This window comes from Rhodnius prolixus, unplaced genomic scaffold (assembly GCF_049639745.1).
Source record: "Rhodnius prolixus isolate KJV_2025 unplaced genomic scaffold, Rpr scaffold_9, whole genome shotgun sequence".
Lineage (NCBI taxonomy): Eukaryota > Metazoa > Arthropoda > Insecta > Hemiptera > Reduviidae > Rhodnius > Rhodnius prolixus.
In genome coordinates this window covers 16889546-16911625 of record NW_027411604.1, presented here as the reverse complement: position 1 = coordinate 16911625, position 22080 = coordinate 16889546, and the positions used below count along the sequence as shown (strand labels likewise).

Genomic DNA, 22080 nt, shown 5'->3' with positions numbered 1-22080 from the left:
AATTTCTATGGGCCTTTAACAATTTATGTTTGCTAACCTGTTGGATAGCTTGTGCGCACATGAAAAACCTGACAGTTAAGTTAACCATAGTTAGAAGATAGGAACGCTGCTTAAATATTGCAGTAATTAGTTAATCTATAGTATGTTATATGACATATCTACTAAAATGAGTTTAATAACTCACTGTTTAATATTTATCGTTTCATCTTATGAATACAAAAAGTCGCTCTAGTTATTATTATTGTTATTATTGAATAGTTGTTACAAGAAATGATTATTCAAGATGATGATGGGTGATCACCAGTTTCGTAAAGTTGAACAATATTCTCCAAAATCTTCGCCAAGGGGGGCCAGATCGCCTGTTGTTTCACGACAGGATTCTACTGGTACTCTCAAAACTACTATTTCCTTAGGAAAGAATCCATCAATCGTACATAGTGGTCCTTTCTATTTGATGAAAGAACCTCCAGGTATGTTGAATATTTAACACCATGTTTATGTTTTGATTCAATCGTAATAGCAATTTTTCAAATTTGCACTCCCTTTATTACCATATGGTACAATATGGTTCTTTAACTGTAGTTAGTTAATTGCATTATTTTTCCTTTATTGTAGAGGCGAAGTAAAAGAAATGCTTTTGCTTTCTTTTAATAATGTTATTTCTAATAGTGGTAGATGGTAGGAAAAAAAAATGTTAGAACCGTTTTTGTTTTTTTTTAAACCATTGCGTTCATGGTTGAGTTGGAATTTTGTTGGTAGATACTTTTTAAAAGTTATTTCACATTTCCGAAATAATAAGTGCTTTAAACTTCAGAAGAACCACTAACATTCTAATTTGAATGATTTTTGATAATGGAATGAATTAGGTTTTTTAGAAATACATGTAACATTTGTGTTAATGGCCATATGTATATGTAAACATTAAAATTTCATTTTAAATAATTTTAACCGTTATGTTCTTTAGTTAAGAATATTTACAAATATTTGTTACATTGCCTTCATTTTAAAACAAAATTTTTTTACTTAATGCTTTATTTATTTAATATTTTTTTTAGATTTTAAAAAGATTCTAAATGAATTTTAAACCAATTGTTAGGGCTGATTCTTTTTCTCTATATCTGTGTAACAAAGTGATAAGAACAACAAGGCGGACTTTTATTGCTATATTGTATTTATATCTTCTATATATTTATTATTATTATTTTTTATTTTTTGCAGTCAGCTTCCTGAAGTTTGAATAAAATCTTTTGGGACATTCTGATTTTCACTTACATTTCTGTATGACAAACTCTTCGTGTTCACGAAAAATAAAATCATTGCCAATTTTATTCTTATTTTTTATTTGTTTTTGCCGAGCTTTTGACCTATGGGACTAAGTAGTTTTTTTCCTTAATTTACCATTGGGTAATAAATTATTGTCTATACGATGCGGCATGCTTCGAAGATGTGATCGATATCTGCTAGAGGTTCATTCAATTTTATTTCCTTAATGCAGGGTTACCTTCACTTTAAGGAAGAAAATTTAGGTCCTACTCCTTGTATCGTTGTCTCTGCTTCTGACATATTACCATTGCATTCATAAATGCAGTAAGAGATCCTCTACTTTAAAATTCTCTTAAGTTCGTGAGACATTAATTTTGGCGCTCTGGATCTTCTATTCAGAATTATAAGGTAAACTCCGAACCTGAAAGATGACTCCTCTTATGATAATCATTTCTAGGCTTTTTGTCTAGATGACTTTGTTGCTCAGCCGTTCGCCTATAAAGCTGGAGCAGTGACTTTCTTAACGATTTGTTTTCAAAGATTGAATAAGGAGAATGAACTCTAACAGCCGAACATTTCGGAAAAAATTCTATCAGTTATTAGCAATTGGTTAAAAAGTTATGTTGCAAGGAATCCATCGACTTACGCTGAATCTGTTAAACAACGTCAAAATGGATGACTTATAAACAAAAAAGGTCTTATGAACTTAATGATATCTCAAGCAATGAATAAAGACCACAACTGCCTGAACCCAACTGGCGCCAGTTGCAATATATGTTATAAATAACATATATATGCAGAATTTACGTTTATATATATATGTAATGTTCTACCAAACTCTCCTCATCGTAAAGCAAACTTAAGCCAATTGTTTAGGAATGACCAATGAAGCCCGCTGATTACTCGCATTGATTACTATTTAGTGTTAACGATCTTCTTGTTGGTTAACTACCGTTGATGCTCATTTTCTGAACGGGAGTGAGGTTTAGATAATCTCTCAGAGTTTCTACGAATAGAAAATTCTTTATAGGACTCAGTTTTTAATTTATTCCTATATACTAAACTGTTTTTAGGGAATTATGAGCTTGTGTGAAAAAATATCAGAGCAAAATTCTCGAAGTTCAATTTTTTAAACTTCAATCAGACAAATTAGAATTTGAGGTTTTAGTCAAAAGCCATTAAACGCACTTCCACGCAACTTTACTGATTTTTAATTGTTTAGAGACTTTTATTTAAAAAAGTTTGCTGCTGATTTCCTTTGTACCTCACATAGTGATTTAATTGTACTTGCAATAGTTAATTTATTTCAGAAATATATAAAAATAGGTTTATAATGTCCGAGAAAGCTTCAACGTTAAGTATTCCTCCTGCAGTAATTTTTCAGGAAGAATGCATTCTTTATCTAATTCAAAATTAGTGGATTTTCTTTCAAGTCTGAAGAAAATTGAAGTCTGTCTCAATTTAGGTTTTTTTAAGCAAAAATTAAAAAAGAAAAAAATATTTAAACTTGGAAATGCTGACTGTACCGTCCTAGGCAATAATTTTATCTCAGTATTTCGGGAAACTGATTAGGTAACTTTTACTACAAACCTTCAAAGGTGCCTCCTCAGATACAGGGAGCAGTTAATAACCTCCTGGCTAACCTGGCTTGCGAGCCAGAGGAGGCAATTTTGAAGGCACAGTACATGCTTCACAAGTTGAGTAAAGTGCATTATTTGATAAATTAAGGAATAACTTTGATCCTTTACATGAAAGATATTGATCACTTAAATATGTGGCAGGAGGTTTCCAATTTTTTTGGTAATTAAACGCAACTCTCCCAAAATTACCAAATAATTATTAAACCTTCTTGTATGTAACAGATGTAAAATTAATTTTTAGCCATTTTGTGTATGCTTGAGAATATCTAAAGCTCCTTAACATTTGATTTTTCTTAGAAAAATCACTCGGAAAACGATTATTTCCCGATATTAAGAAAAATACTAGCTTTACTGCCTTGGCAATATTTTTAGTAGAAAGGGGATGAAAAAATACATAAAAATGACCTATCGCGTGCTCTTCTTTCTCTTTGATAACAAGTTAAAAAATTGAAATATGATTAAAAAAATACCAGATTTTGAAATGGCCTAGCACCTTTAATTTTGAAGATATCGAATTGCGATTTCCGGTTTCTTTCATAACTTTTTATACTTCTTAAAACTGTGTATATGAAAATGGGGGTCAACTGCGAACCCTCACTTTTGGTCGCGCGTCAGCCGCGTATGCGGGCAGGAATCTAAAATCAAGTCACATATTCTGAAACTAGAGGTGACGGGCTGCAAATTTTTCCTCTACTATTTTTGGCTCAGATCAACCATTTAAGCATGAAATGCATTTGAGCCGTCTTAAAATGAACACCCTGTATATAAATATTTTAACTTGAATGTAATAATTTTAAGAAAAATTGTGAAAGTGCTATTAAGATTTTATAAGCAAGTTGAATGTAATCAGAATAAAAATCAGCTGCTAATCTATTGTAATTTAATGTAGTTACTCTGAATTCATTTATTATTCATCGTTTTCTGTAGCTATTATTAATAGGATACACAGTTTTTAAAATTAAAAATGTTAATGCTTCTACTGTTGAATTGAAACATAAGATTTTTTTTTTTTAATTACAGCTGAAGGTGAATTAACTGGTGCTGTAAATTTAATGGCCGCCTATGGCCTAGAACATACCTATAGTAAATTTAGTGGAAAGAAAGTAAAAGAGCAATTGTCTTCCTTCTTGCCAAATCTTCCAGGTATCATTGATACACCAGGCCATCAAGATAACAGGTTATAATTTTTTAATTTTTTTTCTATGAATGTATTTGTTTAAACGGATGCTGTTGGTATAGCTGTAAGTGAGAGATCCCTAGTTAAAAAATCCCTCATGAAACTACTTTTTATTTATCAGAACAAAAAAAGAGAGTATGTGCTTCTGCCGTCATCTGTCACCTAATCTGTAGTTGGGCGTTAAGCTCCTCCTGACAAAAATAAGCTTTTATTTTACTTAATTATTTGTTTAAATATAATTAATTATTACAAATATCTTTCGGTAACATGGAACAGTAACTTTAATCTTTTCAAAACTGAATTTATTTGTAGTTTCATATTTAATTTATAATTAGCTCAATGCATTAAATCCTAAATGGAGAGCAGCTGATTGCTCTTAGATTTTCTCTTCTTAGGCTGGAAACATAGTGGAGCGGCGAGCAAAGCGGCGAAATCAAACACAAGTTAACATAAGGGACCGCGCATAGTGGGAAGCAAAGCGAAGATAGAGCAACGCTATCTATAGAGTGTTTTCGCCGCTTTGCTCGCCGCTCCACTATGTTTCCAGCCATATATTCTGTATCGGGAGAACACTTCTGGAGGCTGGCTGGCACTGAATATGTTGTCGCGCCTTAATTAATGAAAGAAATACAAAAAAAATACCTAAATGAGTCTCCACTCAGTTGGACATATCGAGCACTGCATTTTCGTTATAAAGTGAAATTCCATAAGACTTAGTGCAAGGGAATATTCGTCATGAAATGTGTGATTTAAAAAAAACAAAAAAAAACACCAAAATTACGGATTTTTTTAAGTTTAAGGCGCAGATTATTAGAGTCATTTTCAGTGCCCTTCTGGCCTCCGGAAGTGTTTAATCGTTAATATTTAGTGATGGGCAGTGACTGTAAGAGGCTCTTACTTAAAGAAAATGTAAGTGTACCTGAATTCTAACCCTGGATCTTCTTGTGAGAAACCAGTGTGGTCACTACTGAGCTACACTGAGTTACTTCTTTTAATATTTCTTAATTACGATTGTTTTCTAGCATAATTTTTGTTACATTTCAGTTCTTTGAGATCTGTCATTGAAAAGCCTCCAATTGGTGGAAAAGAGTTGCGCCCATTAACGTCAGTCCAATTAGCAGGATTTAGATTGCATCCTGGGCCGGTAAGTGCACTCAACTTTTTTTTAATTTTCCACTTCTTTATTGGTCTTACTCTCCCGGCAAATTAATTAATTCTTATTGGTCTTTCTTTAAATAGTGGCTGGTTTATCTGTGATTTGCACTTTTAAAATAATTTTCAGTATGAATGCGAGAAAGTTGATCATATTTTAATGTTATTAGTCTTTATGTAGTTAATAAGCCTAAGTAAATGCTTGGGTAAGTCCTTATTGTATAAGTTGATTGGTCTCATATTTCAGGATAATTTTATAGCGAAGCCATTAAAAATGTTCACATTTTCTTTCGCTAGAAGTTAAATTTGTACAATTAGTTTATTTTGATGATTTGATAATGAATATGATGTTTATTCAACTTGAGCTTTCTTTAGATGATGTGCCTGAATTTATTGTGCAGATGTAGATATTGGTTGGTTACATTATCTTAGTTGCAGTCGAAGATTTAAAGAATTAGGTTTAAAGTACCTCATTTTCCTCTTGATATTTGGTGCAAAAAATTGAAACATGATTGTGATGATATTTCACAACTTTATCTACATTTCTTATTTTGTTCACTTATCTGGGAAGACTAAGTTTATTTTTGACTTTTTGTGTTAACTAGAAAGCGAAATATGGCAATAAAATATAAAATACATCACCTTTTTTTTATGTATTAGAAATTAAAGTTATGATTTGATACTTTATTGTTTTCTTTTGAATGAAAAATTGTTTCTAAAACTTTTACTAAACATTAATCCCCTAAGAGTACCTTCAAGCGATTGAGTTATGGTAAGGAATCGAGAGTTTGTGACATAGTGCACGTTTTGACATTGAAGCATAAGTGCGGTATTAAGATAACATTGTAATAGGTGAAGGTGATCAAAAATAATAGATTACAAGGAGGCGCAGAGAGACTAAAAAATTGAAAGAGGTTTTTTTTTTGGTTCAGAGAATGCTTGAAGACCACTTTTAATTTATGTACATATAATGATCCAAACTTCTCAGTTTCACGTGTTCTTGGACCATAGGAAGTAGAGCTTGTTTTGAGCTATTGAAGTCCTGTCAGTTTGATCTTCAGATAAGCACAATTTGAATCTTGAAAGGGGTTGCTATCTTCAGTGTGGGAACTGAAGATAGGATCGGGACTCATCTGGGAATAGGGCACTTCTTGATTGTTGCACTGGACAAACTCAAGTAGATAGATAGATAGATTCTACCGGGGGAATTGGCTATTCAGCCTACGCCACCGCGACACCCCAAGGATCTATTGTGGCCCCCCCTAGTTGGAGACCCTCCCCCTATCCTGTCCTTAACTGAACTGTGGAATTGGGGGGGCTCCCAGGTGGTCAATCAGAGCACCTGCCATCAGAGCACCCTCTCGAGTCCTGCTTGCCTTAATAGGTCCGAGAGAGGGCCCTGGCTGAGGCTTGTTGGCACCAGCTTCTCTTTGCCAAAGAGGCGGTACCTTAGCCAGACCAGCCCCTCGCACTGACATACCACATGCAGTGCCGTCTCCTCTTCTTCCTGACAAAACCTACACAGGCTATCCGTTGCCAGGCCCATGCGATGCATGTGCTTATTTAATCTACAATGGCCAGTGAGAATGCCAACTGCTATCCTTATGGCCACCCGGCCTAGTTGGAGTAATTCTGCAGTTAGCTTGGGCGAGTAGCTATGGATAAACTTTTTCGCCTGAACTCAAGTATAATTTGTTGTTGAATGAGAACTTCAGCGCCATTGGTAGATCTTGAATTTTTAAATTTAATCGTTTTTTTTATATACGAGTACAAAACATACACAACATTCTGTACAATCAGATAGTGTGGTGGAAAAGGTGATTGTTGTTTTGAAAATGGAAGTCAAAGTTTTCTATTCAAACCTGATGAATCTATGAAGATGCGATGAAAATCCACTGGTTAGAATGAAATAAAACAAGCGTTTTGTGACATATAAAATCATTCATATGCCTAGCATTGCGGATCAATTGATGTGATCAAGGTTCCAAAATTTGAAGTTCTAGGGGGAAAGAATTCAGCTATTTAATAAAATATTGCATTGTTTAAGTTTGATCACGTAGAAAAGTTACAATTATTTTTCATTAAAAATTAATGTGCAACACCCACTAACTTATCAAATGATATGATTTACTTAAAAACTTCAATGAATCCGTTATTTCTCAGTTTGAACCTCATTTTACTTATAACTCCAAAATCCTGTCGCTTTCTGCTCAGCGTTAAACAAAAATTTGAAGTAATAATCCACAATATACTTTGGTTTCAACGCTGTATCGCCTAGAAATTATTATTATTATTCAGGCATTAGTTAAAGATCTTGCAACGCTTTTACTTAATACATGATTTTCTCTTTTACATAAGTAGTTAAGTAAGGAGCTGTAATTACTACTGTTGCCAGGATTTCTACTTTGAGAAATTCGGTGGTTGTTAAGTTGTAGTGTCTCATTTTCTCTTTATTATTGGAAAAAAAGATTATGAATTATTTTCTTAAGACCATGTTTCCTGTATCCATACCTTCTGTCGGTATGTTGACTATATGTCCAAATGCCAGCTAAAGCTGGGGCACGAGACAAGTTGATCTCCATCCATTAAGCTTTCATGACTTGAGTTACGCATCTGACTCGTAATTATTCCTAAGCAATGGAGTTGGCTATTAAGTATAATCATGACCAGTGAGCAAACAAAAATATTCTTGGGAGTACATTGTGGAAGGAATTGTTTTCACCCTTAGCGACGCCCATTTTGAATATGAGTTCCATGTGTAACTCTTAAGCCTTAAGCCTGCAATGAAAGATGTTGTTCAAAGAATTTTGTTTGTGATTTGTAGTTCTCATCTTGGCTATTCTTTCTAGCTAAAAAACTTAATTTAAAGATCCATTGAATTCTCCGAACAAACAAGTTAAATATGCTTGCCACGCTTGAAGTTATCTTCATATTATTGAAAAGTTAAATTTTCCTCATCTTTAACAATAACCTATATTTTGCAGGTCATTTTACGTTTGCCATAATTAATCTTCATTTATTTAACTTTTTTAAAAATTATTTGTAACTTGTTTTCGAAACATCTGTAGTTTTATTTCCTTAAGTTCGACATCCAGTAAACAAACGATACAGTAAAATACTTTGTTTTAAATTATTATGTTGATATTTCTTTTTCTTGAAGCTATTGTCATTTTTTATTTATTTATTTATTTTTTTTTTTGCGCATCAACAGCTGAGGTCATTAGCGCCCGGAGCTTTTTCCAGTGCACTGCCGGCCTCCGGACAGTGTTCTCTCGTTACAGACAACACTGTCCATCACCGGACAGTGAGCTGTAAGAAGCTCCTAGGAAGAGAAAATCTAAGGGTCAGCTGCTGGATTCGAACCCGGGACCTCCGCGTGGGAGTCCAGTATGCTAACCTCATAGCTAATCCCTTCCCTCATTATTATTATTATTATTATTATTATTACTATTATGGCTTATGAGCAATGTAGGAAGTCCCAGAGCCAGTACGCGCAGGGTGCTTATGAGTGTCGCTCACTCAATCCTGTTGTATGGGGCTGAAATATGGTCAAAGGCACTCAGAAAGGAAGTTTATAGAAAGAGACTGGCAAGGGTGCAGAGGCTGGGTGCCCTACGGATAGCCTCGGCATACCGAACTGTTTCGGAGCCAGCGGTCCTGGTTATAACGGGAGTTATCCCAATTGCACTCCTGGCCGATGAAAGAAGGAGAGTGTATGCAAAGAAGGCACGAAGTGGATAAGGTAGCGGTCTCCAGGGAGGAGCGTGCATACACGGTGTTCGAGTGGCAATCTTCTTGGGAAGAGGAATCAAGAGGTAGATGGACAGCCAGCCTCATCACAGATGTTGGTGCATGGATAGGGAGGTCCTTTGGCGAAGTAGATTACTTCGTTACCCAATTCCTTAGGGTCACGGGTATTTCTGTGAGTTTTTAAGGAAGATGGGGAAGAGGACCAGTGGTGAGTGCGGCTATTGTCCGGGAGTGCTGGACGATGCCCATCACACCTTTTTTGTGTGTGAGAGGTGGGGCTGTCTCAGGAGAGACTTGGAGCAAAATGTCGGGCATATTACCCCTGCGGGGATAATACCGACTATGCTCACTAGTAGGCGGCGATGGGCATGTGTGGCACGCTTCATTAGGGAGGTGCTGATTGCCAAACAAAGGGAGCTGGTTGAGTTTGGCGGGAGGACCCCTTGATTGGGGATAGAATAGGGGCCTAGCCTGATGTAGTGCTGCATAAGCGAATCCAGGCTAGGCCTGGTGCCGGGGTAGGTGTTTTAGCCGGTAGGCTGCCTTGGCGGGAGTCCGGCACGTACGTGCGTTAAAAGCATTTCACCTAACCTCCCCCCCAAAAAAATTATTATTACAATTTATTAATTTTCATCCCTTCAAATGCGTTCACACACACGCGCGCATTTATATATGTTATTTAACAAATTGACCAAGAATTACATTAATTTAGAATATGTTAAATAGAAAATTTCAGTGTTTTAACTCTTTGCCTTTATATGGTTGCTGTTTACAGTTACCTGAACAATACCGATACGTGAGTCAAGCACCCACCAAAAAACACAAATCCCGACACAAGAAGCACAAACACAAGGCGGACGGTGCTGGCGGCGGTGGCGGGGCCGGAGGCGGCGAGCTGAGTGCCAGCGAGGGCGGCGTGGACACTCACGAGAAGAAACACAAAAAACAAAAGAGACACGACGATGAGAAAGAGAGGAAAAAACGAAAGAAAGAGAAAAAAAGAAAGAAGCAGAAACACAGCCCAGAACAAACCAGTGGCGCTCTGACTCCCAACCAACACTCAAACAGTTGAATTCCTTATTTTTAAGTTTTTTCCTTTTTTCTTTTTGTACAGAAATTTTATTTTGTAAATATATTTATACATATATATATATATATATATTTTATAGATAATAACCATTACCACAAGTCTGTATTTATTGATACATTTGTAATTATTAAATGATTTCACTTCACATAAACAATTTGTTTATTTAAAAAAAAAAAAATTGTAGTTGGTAACCGAATTAACTGAGAAACTTCCAATTGCAAAAAAATTATGTCATCTTTTTTTATTTTTACATTAATGGACTTCTTAAACGTTGTTTGATCCTCGTATTTAAAAAACATTGTTTACTGAAAGAGTTGGTCAAATATTTACGAGAGTTGGTTCAGTTTTATATTATAAATTTATTTAATACATTATCTTTTCCTAATTTCAGGGTTACCATTTTTCTTGGTCTTCTCCATGCTATCTCTTAGTCTTCAGCCGTTCATTTCTTAGTCTAAACCATCTAAACTGACTCGATCCTTCCTTATTTTTTAATACAGATCCAAATTATTAGCAGATTCCTATATGTTTTTTGTCGTTCAATAATTAATCTTTTCTTATTACTCTTTAATTTTTGTACTCTTGCGTCAATTAGCCTTTCCAGTTCCCATGGAGATCTCTTTTATGAAAGACTGGTCCTTCCAGTTTAGCCAACTAGGACGATCTCTCCTCCAGCCTAAAGCAATACAATTAGGTCTAAACCAATAGATCCTTAACCATGACAGTTTATTTTTATTTTTTGTGCATTGCTGGTCTTATATCGAGGAACGAACTAATCGAACTCAGGCTCTTCTTTTTTCCTCATGAATCTCATTGTTGACTTTGAATAATCGATTTTAAGCTATTCTACCAGTGGTTATGATTCTTAACAGAAAAACAGCCAACTTATTACAGACATTTTCGTGTTTTCTTCCATCTCAAGCTTACTCTGGAAAGTTTATTGTTACAGTAAGGCAACTGTTCTCGTTCCAGGTATTTTAAGATGGCTACTTCTAGTCTTTCATTATTTACTTGTTATAGTTCTCATATCTTATTATCATCTTGTATTCTTTCCATTCTTACTGCTATTGTTTTTTTATGGTTAATATTACTGCTGATCTTCAGTAATCGTTTTAAAAAAGGCGTTCAGTTGGATGTGTTAACATAGAGCTTTTTTAAAATCTTTTTTTATAAGCTTTTTATTATTTAAACGTTAATTTAGTTAACCACTTACTGTAAATTAGTCTATTTTGTAAAAAAATCGGCTCCAGCGATGTTGTTGTAAAATCAATAAATTTATTTTAGACTAACTTTTACTCGAGGCATTTATTTCATTTAAAGTCATTTTATAGGGCTCTGGGTGAGCTGGGTCATCACACTTATGTTTACCGCTTTATAACGTGAACCTTCATAATATTGGTGTCAGCTAACATTTATAAAGAAGTCAAATTGTAAATTTGAACTAGTAAAAATAAAACAATACTTTTTAAATTAAATAACCAATCGAAATCAACGCGTTTTTCTTGTATAGATATAGGAATAAAGTAATATAATTTTGTTTAAATAAAGCAGAATGAATAATGGAAGTATATTTTTTAATTTACTACTGAACTTTTTAAGTACTAGCTCTATATAAGTTGCGTAATTGATTGCCGGGACTATTACTTTTGCAATGTATTGCTAAGTTCTTAAAATAGTCTAAAGAAATATTCCAATCTTTCTGTAATGTATCTTACTTTTGAGTAATGCGACTTCTCGCATAAACTTGAAGGTAACTCAGTTTTCTAGAGGTACTTAATAGCATTTTGCCAGCCGTGACACTGAAAACTAAAAATGAGACCAATTTTGACTTGGTTCCTCGGATAAGAAAACCTTAGTAAGAACCTAACTATTCTCAATATAGAGTACCTCATGTCCTCCCGTACACTCCCGCTCCCCCCTTGAATGATTCTGGTTTTGAAATCTCGCAGATAGTTTATTTTTGCCCTTTACAATTATTTATTCCTTTTTATAGTTTTTTTATTATTTTTTATTTTATTTTTTGTTTAAATTGCCACATTTTCCTTCTGTGATTAATTAAAATATCATAGTACGTTATGTTTTAAGACTGCCTTAAATCATAACTGTATTTTGCAGCTCAGAAATATACTCAATATTATTTTTGTAGTAACATTTTGTAGCAAAAATATCTGGACAAAAACATTGCGATTATTTTCTTTTGAATGAACTTTGTCAGCGATACTACTCGCTAGAAAAGTTTATAGTATAGTGGTGTGACTTTCTTTTGCTGTCTTGTTAAAAAACTGATGCGAAACATTATTTCGCCAGTTAGCATTCAGCAGCGTCACTTGTTCTGTAAATGCTCACAGATCAGCTAGCCTAAACATTGACCAACTCTTTAATTTAATGTTTTGAGTTTCACTTCTGACAATCAATTTGTTTTTAATCCTTTTAGTATTTTTTGTTTTGTTTCAATAAGTGTTAGTTTAATTGAGGATATAATGAAAATTTATCAGACAAACATGGCAATTATAGTGGTCCAGTTTTAACAATAAACAATCTTGTGCCTTTTTCATGTTTGATGTTTACATTTTTTGGTAGTTGGATATGTTGGAAGGAAAAGGAATTAGTATATTTTTCGTTTTGTGGAATGCAAATTTGTATCAAATAAGTATTCACTTCTTGAGAAATTTTTAGTTTATTTTTGTTTTAGTCTAAAAATGTAAGTAAACTTCTGCCCAGATTATTTGTTTAAGAAGCTAAATATCATATGTAAATTCAATTATCCTTTTTAATTGAACAATTTCTATATAACTGCCTATTGCCTTCACATATTGTGTACATCATCTTAATCTATCTGATGATTGTGTTGTATATTTATTTATATGCATACAAATAAGTGACACATTGTCTTTAATCTAGTTGTCAATAATTTAATGATGAAAAATTTGTTAATAGTACAAAATATGTCGATAAGAAAGAGTCATTAAAAATTTTATAGAAATAAATGGAATTAAAAATCGCCATACGTAATTTTTTACCATTTCCTTTTTTATCTAGGGCATTATTTTTATTTTTGCATTTTTTAATCAGGAGCAGCTGAATCAGATTTGTGGAATTGAATCAAAATAACTAAATAAGTTGACACTGCACCGGCTACCTGTAACATAATTTTCAAATAAAATAAATAAAGCTATTACAATTGTATTTTAAATTGTATAAAGGACAGCTGAAATTGGATATTTTTTAAAAATAATTTTAAAGTATATGATTCAATTTATAAACGTCTTTTTCAAGGGAGTCAAAGGAGAAATTTTGTGAAAACTGAGGAATTACATTTTTAAACAATACACTTTGTGGGAAGGGATTAGCTTAGTGGTTAAAGAATTACGATTTCCTAAGTACGAATTACGAATCCAACTATCTGGCCTTAGATTTTCTGTTCCTAAGATTCTCTCACTAATCGATGATAGAAAATGTCACAAGAGAACAATGTCCGGAGGCTGGCAGCAGACTAAAAAGGTTCTGGGCCTATAATGTCATGCTCCTCAAGCTACAAAATTAAACATAAAAAATTGTTAAGGCATGGAAAGTAGAATTTTAAATTAATACACTATTAGGAAGCCTGATCAGACGCGAGCTGATCGTTTAAATGCGACTATATGTCCTGGTTCCCTGCAAGAAAGCAGAAGGACGATAAACAGGAAATATGAACTACATCGTTGGAAGTCAGATAGGGAGGCACCTTGCCTGAAATCCCCCCTACAAGTAGGACAACTGCATACAGCTTCTTTCGCAGCTTGGGTTACTTAGAAAACATGATAGCAATCAAATACAATTTAAATAACAAAAAACATTAGAATTCGCTGCCTTTATACATTTGAAGCACTAAAATATTTCATTACCGATGTGATTATTGGCAAATTAATGTTGAACAACCCACAAGCTGAAAATGTTGCATCATGATGGAGTAACTGCAATAGAAACGTTTCAGCCTGAAAATATAGATTAAATCTTAGAATTAATATGTTCGTAAAAAATAATTTATTTAGCGTCTTTAAAAAAAAATCGTATATTTTAAAGAAAGAAAAATCTGTTTTAATTAAGATAACTGTTGAAACAATTGTTTTATGGTTGAGCTGTTATAGTTATTTATTAATTTAAAATTTTCGATGTTCTGGCTCCAAAGGTAAGTGATAAAATCATGTGGAATCATTTTTATTTTAAGGATTTAGAGAGTGACAAGAAAAAAATTCAAATCCTTAAATTCAGTGCCATCATCCTACTACTTTATCAGCGAGACGTATTTTCAACAATGCACGTGAGATTTACGAGGGTTGTTTGAAAAGTCCGTGCAAAAATAAAAACTACTTAATTTTTTGGGGTAAACCTTTTTTATTTTTCAACATAGTCTCCTTTTAGGCTTATACACTTCGTCCAACGCTGCTCTAGTTTGTTGATCCCTTCCGAATAATAGGATTTGTCCAAGTCTGAAAAATAGCCATTCGTTTCTGCAATCACCTCCTCGTTTGAATAAAATATTTTTCCCGCCAGCCATTTCTTCATATTGGGGAACAAATAGTAGTCCGAGGGAGCCAAGTCTGGAGAATAGGGGGGATGTGAAACGAGTTGGAACCCTATTTCCATTAATTTTGCGACCACAACTGCTGAGGTGTGAGCTGGTGCGTTGTTGTGATGGAAAAGGACTTTTTTGTGGGCCAATCGTGGGTGTTTTTCTTGCAGCTCGGTTTTCAAACGGTCCAATAACGATGAATAATATGCACCTGTAATAGTTTTACCCTTTTCCAGGTAGTCGATGAGGATTATTCCTTGCGAATCCCAAAAGACAGTCGCCATAATCTTTCCGGCCGAAGGAACGGTCTTCGCCTTTTTTGGCGCAGATTCCCCCTTGGTAACCCATTGTTTAGATCGTTCTTTGGTCTCAGGAGTGTAGTGATGTATCCATGTTTCATCCACAGTGACGAAACGACGCTTAAAGTCCTGCGGATTCTTCTGGAACAGCTGCAAACCGTCCTTGCAACACTTCACACGATTTCGTTTTTGGTCAAGCGTGAGCAATCGCGGCACCCATCTTGCGGATAGCTTTGTCATGTCCAAATGTTGATGCAAAATATTATGTACCCGTTCATTCGAGATGCCCACAGCACTAGCAATCTCACGCACCTTCACTCTTCTGTCATCCATCACCATATCATGGATTTTATCAATGATTTCTGGAGTAGTAACCTCAACAGGGCGTCCAGAACGTTCAGCGTCACTTGTGCCCATATGGCCACTCCGAAAATTTTGAAACCACTTATAAACTGTTCTATTCGAAGGTGCAGAGTCACCATAATGTTTATCAAGCTTCTCTTTAGCCTCCTGAGGCGTTTTGCCTTTCATAAAGTAGTGTTTAATCAACACACGAAATTCTTTTTCGTCCATTTTTTGAAAATCACTCGACTTCCTCGATTCAAATGAATGCCAAACACAAAGAAATAGACCGATCTGGCTGAAACTTGGTGTGTGTTCTTCCAAGAGATACTACTAACTAAACATAACCTCGATACGCGCCAGTAGTGCTATCTCTTTGACTTTGCACGGACTTTTCAAACGACCCTCGTACCTTACAATATTTTACATATCCTTCTCTAAACATAATGGTGATTTCCGAACTTTCTGTCAGCAAAATACCCTTTTAAATTATACAAATATCTGGTTCAAACCATCTTTGATTTTTAAGATGAACTCATTAGAAATTAATAAAGGTTTATAATATCTTATATGAAATTTCATATTTTCTTATATGAAAAAGGCCTTTCAAAATGGCAATATGCGTTCAATACTCGAATACAGCTAGATCATATGCAACGCTTGACTATCCAGTCTTAAACTTCCTTGCCTTATTTCATTTGCTTGCCATACCTATGATTCTTCGAACTTATATGATCAAGTTCTTTCAGCGAAGATACAATCTATTAATCTACTTTTAGGTATTAGTCACACTATTGATGACGTGATACTGAAATTTCTACGCTTTTTTCAAGTCCTGAGACCTTCAGATCTCTTCTGCTTCAGACCGAAGCAGTTATAACATTAATATTTCCATAAACTCTGATAATTTTCAATATCAGAAGGCAAAGAACAAGTAGAATTAAAAAAGGTTAATAACTTTCGCTTAAATGATGCAAACATTTTAAAAAATTTACCTGTTTTTCGACATCATGAGTTAAGTCTGTATTCAAATATTTGCACAATACTGTTGCGGTTTCTCCTGCCTGAAATAATTAAAATATATAAATACAGTTACGTATTCCATCCTGCACATGTTTTTTGTGGGGCAAAAATTTGTCCTGCACAGTGTGCGGCAGTAGTTTATCCTCTATTCTCAGGATGGGTGCTCTGATGTATGCTTTAGTATTTCTACCAGAAATGATTCTGTTACATTTACAAATGACACATATTTGTTTCTTTGATCGGTTTAGGGAATCCACTAAGTTAGGATGATTTTGCGAAACATAAGGGAAGGTTGCTAAATACGCACTTATTTTAATACATTCTGAAGATGTTGAGAACGTTTTGGATCTGAAGTAGGCCGTTTTTGTTATCTTCTAGAATTGCGATTCCAAGCATACATTCTTTCCACCAAGTGATTCAAATAATGTCTGTTTAAGAACCGTAATTCAATGGGAAAATACTGTTTGCCATTGCATCTTCAGTAAAATTACGAGAGGTGCAAAAATATTATTACCTTGTCTGTTGCGGCTGAACACGGTGCGACTACCATACATAGCTGCCCAAAATAAAGAAGCATCCACCCTAATTTTAAATATAAGTACGGACCATTTCCACTGTAAGTGTCTGGATCGACTAAAGCCAGAAAAAAGAAATAGGGTGTTATTATGACGTGAGCAAAAATAGACAGCAATAAAGTCAGCAACTGAACTCCAAATGCGTTATTTATATCTTGTACAGCAGTGCACAAATTCCAATGAAGTTCACTGAGGTCTGTCAACTCACATATCTCTCGAGTCCCCGTTCCACCTATTTGCAATTTCAAACAATGAAAATCACACAGTAATAATTCATGTAAAGTTTAACTGCAGAAGTATAACTGTGATAAAAGAAATAATAATAATAATAATAATAATAATAATCGTGGTTCTTGTACTGGATTCCCACGCGGCGACGCCGGGTTCGAATCCAGCTGTCGGCTCTTAGATTTTCTTTCTTAGGAGCTTCTTACAGTTCACTGTTCTGTGGACAGTGTTTTCTGTAACGAGATAACTCTGTCCGGAAACCGGTAGTGCACAGTAAAAAGCTCCGGGCGCCAATGACCTTATGATTAAGGCACGTCAACATCTATTTCCATTTTTGTACTTTGCTGATTCTTACCTTGATAAGTTTCCACCGGCGGTAATACAAATGGTCGTAGTATAGCTCTAGCTAAACATTTGGATATTGTAACGTTCAAAGCATTGAACAAATATTTTATCTTCCTGGCAATTAAAGCTATTTGAAGTTCAACTGTAAAATTTACATAATGGAATACATACATCAAAGTATAAACATAACTGTTGTTTTCCATCACAATTGTTAAAATAAAGTCAGTAATTAGAAAAGAAGTATACAAAATGATGATTATTAAAGACAACCAAGGTGCAATTAAATGAGGGAGATTATTTCCATGTAGTACTAAAGGTGGTATAATGTTCAATTTTGTATTTGTTAATGTCAATTTGTAGTGTACTCTGGCAATTAAGTGTGCATGAACGGCTGCCATTACCACACAAGCAATACTTGCTACAGCACTTGTTCCAACATCGCAAATGTTTACAACCGTGCTGATAGTTGTTTTCATTTTTGTAGATTTCCTTTCTGTAAATGCTACGTCCGTTCCTAAGATCCAAGCGCATAATGCCATACAAGTGCTGACCAGAGTAATACTCCATATGGAAAGGAATGGTGAAAACCTAAAATAAATAAATATGCTTAGCTCTATTTCTCGGAGGATAGAAGCAGCAATTAGTAGGATACTGAATCCAATTCCACTCTAAGTTTGGGATTTTTACATGAATAAGTATGTTAAGCTCATAACAAAATAATTAATATAAGTGTAACTAAATAATAAGAAACGACCGTTATTCTTTTCTAGATTTACACCTCGGTAATCCCGATTGGTTATGGAGGGAGAGTAAAATCACACTTATTTTACTATCAATTTTTCGTACTCATGCTTCAAATACAACCATAGTAAGATATTAAAAATTTAGTCAGTAACATTCATCTGAATCCAACACTTCTCTCGTCCACACAGCAAACATGAAATAGAGAAATACCATCAATAATAAAACTTCATCTGCCTATTTTCTCCCGATTTTCTTTCGCAACTTACCTATTGAAGACGCCATTCTTCTTTTTTATTACTTGAGGATTATTTAAATGAGACTATCCCAATCTTAAATAAAGAATGAAAGGTCAGATCAGATTATTTTAGTGATTCGGTTATTCTGCGCTTCTCTAGACTCATCACATCCTGTAATTGTTTTTTTTTTCCAAAACTTTCATTCACCATTCTCTATTTTGCGAAAAATTGGTAAGCTCTTTATCAAATAAATCAATTAATGCATAGCTGAGAAGAATATTAATCCATTTCCTGAATCACACACTTCTTCGGGTCGGCAGTTCACTTTCGTCTATTAATTTTCTTATTTCTTCTTTATCTCCATCCAACCTATTAAGCTTCCTTAATTATAAAATTTCTTGAACATTAATCGTTACAACGTGATGCCAGCGATTTAGGCATGTATCAAATAATTTACTTTCAAGCTTACACTTTATTCAAGGATAAGCTTTTGCCGAAGCATTTAAAGGCTAAGGCCTTTACTTGCACGAGTGCAGATTTCGTAGACTCTTCTGCAAAAACTAGCGACTAGATTTACTCTCAATTACTCCATTTCGGTATCTAATCGTTTCACATGGAGGTAGGTTTACAAGTTTATGCAACTTTTATGGAGAAAGTTCTTAAAGAATAACAAAATTAAAAAATAGCCGCTTTCTCAAAAACATTTGAGAATCGGGCAGTGGTTCTAATACGACATTTTTTGCTAATGAGATGTAGAGACATCTACTTTCCATTAGTTATTTTAATATGGTTCGTCCAGAACAGTAAGAAACATCCAAATCATAGCTGAAATTGTTAGATTGTAAAACATTATTTGCAATAAACTCTAAAAATTTAATTGCATGCACACAATCCCTTTTAGTTGAAACAGTTTTTTTCTTATCTGCACGTTAGATTTAAATCTAAAAAAATTATAACATTCCTTACTTGAAGTGAAAATTAGAGCGCACAGTTTCATTGTACTAACTCTAACATCGTCAGATAAAACTTACACTTGGAAAACAAATACTAGTGATAGGATCACCTGCAGTGTGCCATGTTTAGTAAGAGTGCATGTTGAAAGACAATTTATAACAACATTTTAAAAAAAGTTCAGTAAGAGAATCTTCAGAGTTTATAGGTTCGTGCAGGTTTTCTTGTTTAACAAGTTAAAATAATATTGGCCAGCGGTTGTATTGAAGTGTTATCGTACAATTAAGGTTTAGCATGCCACAGACAAACTTCAGTTCATCAAACATTCACTTATGCTCACACATTGTCCGCCCACACTAATTTGTACATATCTTACAGTCGCTGATATTTGAAGAACCTACAATAGATCTCTTTGGACGCAGTGGATTCGGATTTATAGTCATTCTTTATAAAAGACTAATCAAAGAGTCAATTGTGTAAATGCTAAAATCATTTTGGGGTAACTTATTGTTGATCATCCATTTACGTACTTTCAGTGTGATTTTTGACAAAATTCTTCATTTGTAATGCAAATTGTACATTATAATTTTACATTGATGTCAACTAACATATTTTAAAATTTATAATTTTTAAACATTCTTTGTAAACTTATTCTTAGAGCGGTTGGAGGAACTACATCTAAATATCGTAGGGGAGAGATCAGCGACATTCCATATGTATATTTCAGAAACATTGAATGGATTTCTTTAATTTTTGGATATATGGGAACTCTGTAATCAATATTTTTTTCTAATCAAGGAACGTTATAATGTAAAAAAACAAATCAGCTAATGTATAAAAAGAGAATGACCTGCTTTTGTCATTGATGAAATAAAACGGTTCTAGACCTAGTATTTTTAGTAGAATCTTCATGTTTCTTGCTTATAGTTCGAATAACTTCCACATACTAAGCTTTGAAACGAGAAATAAAGAAACAACACATTTTAAACAACTAATTTATAAATGGCGTGACACAAATGACACAATATTTTTTCAAGAAACCCTTTACCTAATAATAATATATAAAAATGGTTTAATGCCGATAATATTGATTGTCGAAAATTGGACGTCTTCCATATCAATGCGTGGACAGGTCGTTTTTAGTCAAGGTTCATAGAGTAATCATTGTGCTAAGACAATTCTAATTCGTGACAGTGATTGACGTTTTTTATTACTTACTTCTAGAGAACATTACTTTTCGCTTACATTTTTTAAATTATTAAAAAAGGCTGTTTTGAGAAGAGGGCTCGTTAGTGTATTAGATTCTTTTACTGAATTCTGGCATTAATCATTAATTAAAAGGATATTAATTAAATTATTTCAGGAATAGCGATTGTGATGTACCGGGAACAACGCTGTGCAGGAATTGGTAAATTGTGAGCAGTAGAACAAGTCTACAAACTCATTAACTGCTGCATATAATCAGAATCGCGTTTGTTTTTTTGTGTTCAAAAGTTTTAAAGGCTTTTTTTTTTTAAATTGCCACTTTGGCTTAATATTAATGTTATTATGTACGATTTTTTTAATATAAAAAAACGTTCAACGAGAAGAAAATTTGTCAATTAGAATCTTGAGAATAGCGGTGTGACAAAATCGTGAGATTGTTTCACTCCATATGTTATTCTTTTTAAATTCATTCAAATGCAGTAGTCAGTTAAAGCATTTTCTAACATACTACAGAGTTCCTTTCAAACTTAATCCTATTTAAATTCTTTATCATCATTCTTAATTATTTACTCTAATATTCCTCCTCCTACCTCTTTGTGTGGCAAATAGTTAATAAAGATTAACTTTGACTAAGGAAATCAAGCACTATCTTTAAAAGAGGTGTCGCCTAGATGAACTTTTTCACTAATAAAGATTTTATAATTGCTCGAGGTAAGTTAGAAGGAATCCTGTTTACAATTATTTAACATAACTGGGTTATACATTACTGGATAAATTGTGTCTTCTTGGGGCTTATTATTTATTACTTATAGTGCTTGTATTTTTCAGCCAATCTTCATTTGTTTTAAGGAAGGGTTCTTAACCCATATTCTCACTTAAAATTTGTAGAAATATTTTTGGTTGTAAGATCTTATAACTTCTTTCAAATCCAAATGGAAAGGAAAATTCACTTTCACGTTTTCTACGTAGTTTTCTGTACCACAGTCACTGAATAAAATTTTATCTGTATATGTTAAAGCAGCAGTAACGAAACATTAAAAGACAAAATTGAAAAACTAATTTGTGAATTTTGAAATTGGATTTGTGAACTAAGCTCACACCATTTGATTTTTTTTTTACAAAAGATATGGCCAGATTTATTATATTAATTATTTCAACTGTGAGGAAGGTTTCTTATTGTTCAATTGCAGAAAAATGGTTTCGATCTAGCACTACACGTTGTTCACATGAATTTTAGAGTGTAGATTAAGGCGAGTGCATCTCTTTATTTCTCTCATATTTTAAATAAAATAAAATAGACATATTTTTCAGGCAGGCTTTAACGCCCAGTTACCAAATTTGGTGTCTTAGATGGAGACGAGGAGACAACCAGCAAGCATAATTCTGTACTATTAAATTCTCAGATTAACCATTAAATATAATCCTAGGACTAACCAGGAATCGAACCCAGACATCTTAACTTTGTGAGTCTCACCTCTAACGTTTCCGCTACCGAGGCGTCTCTCTC

The 22080-nt window shown here is 33.9% G+C and overlaps 2 protein-coding genes across 2 annotated transcripts; one reads left to right on the top strand and one right to left on the bottom strand.

Moving 5' to 3' along the window:
• Positions 1 to 57: 57 nt before the first annotated feature.
• On the top strand, positions 58 to 13075 carry MED19 (mediator complex subunit 19). The gene is made up of 4 exons (XM_074129396.1): positions 58 to 470; positions 3924 to 4080; positions 5125 to 5224; positions 9758 to 13075. The coding sequence occupies exons 1-4, from the start codon at positions 284 to 286 to the stop codon at positions 10052 to 10054; spliced, it is 741 nt and encodes a 246-aa protein (XP_073985497.1). The 5' UTR covers positions 58 to 283; the 3' UTR covers positions 10055 to 13075.
• LOC141454787 (uncharacterized) lies at positions 12984 to 22041 on the bottom strand. Its single transcript, XM_074129389.1, has 6 exons — positions 20218 to 22041; positions 17447 to 18024; positions 16803 to 17095; positions 16261 to 16329; positions 13957 to 14046; positions 12984 to 13211 (listed from the first exon to the last, which is right to left on the bottom strand). Exons 1-6 carry the CDS (start codon positions 20277 to 20279, stop codon positions 13137 to 13139), a joined length of 1167 nt encoding a protein of 388 aa, XP_073985490.1. The 5' UTR covers positions 20280 to 22041; the 3' UTR covers positions 12984 to 13136.
• Between the last annotated feature and the right edge of the window lie 39 nt (positions 22042 to 22080).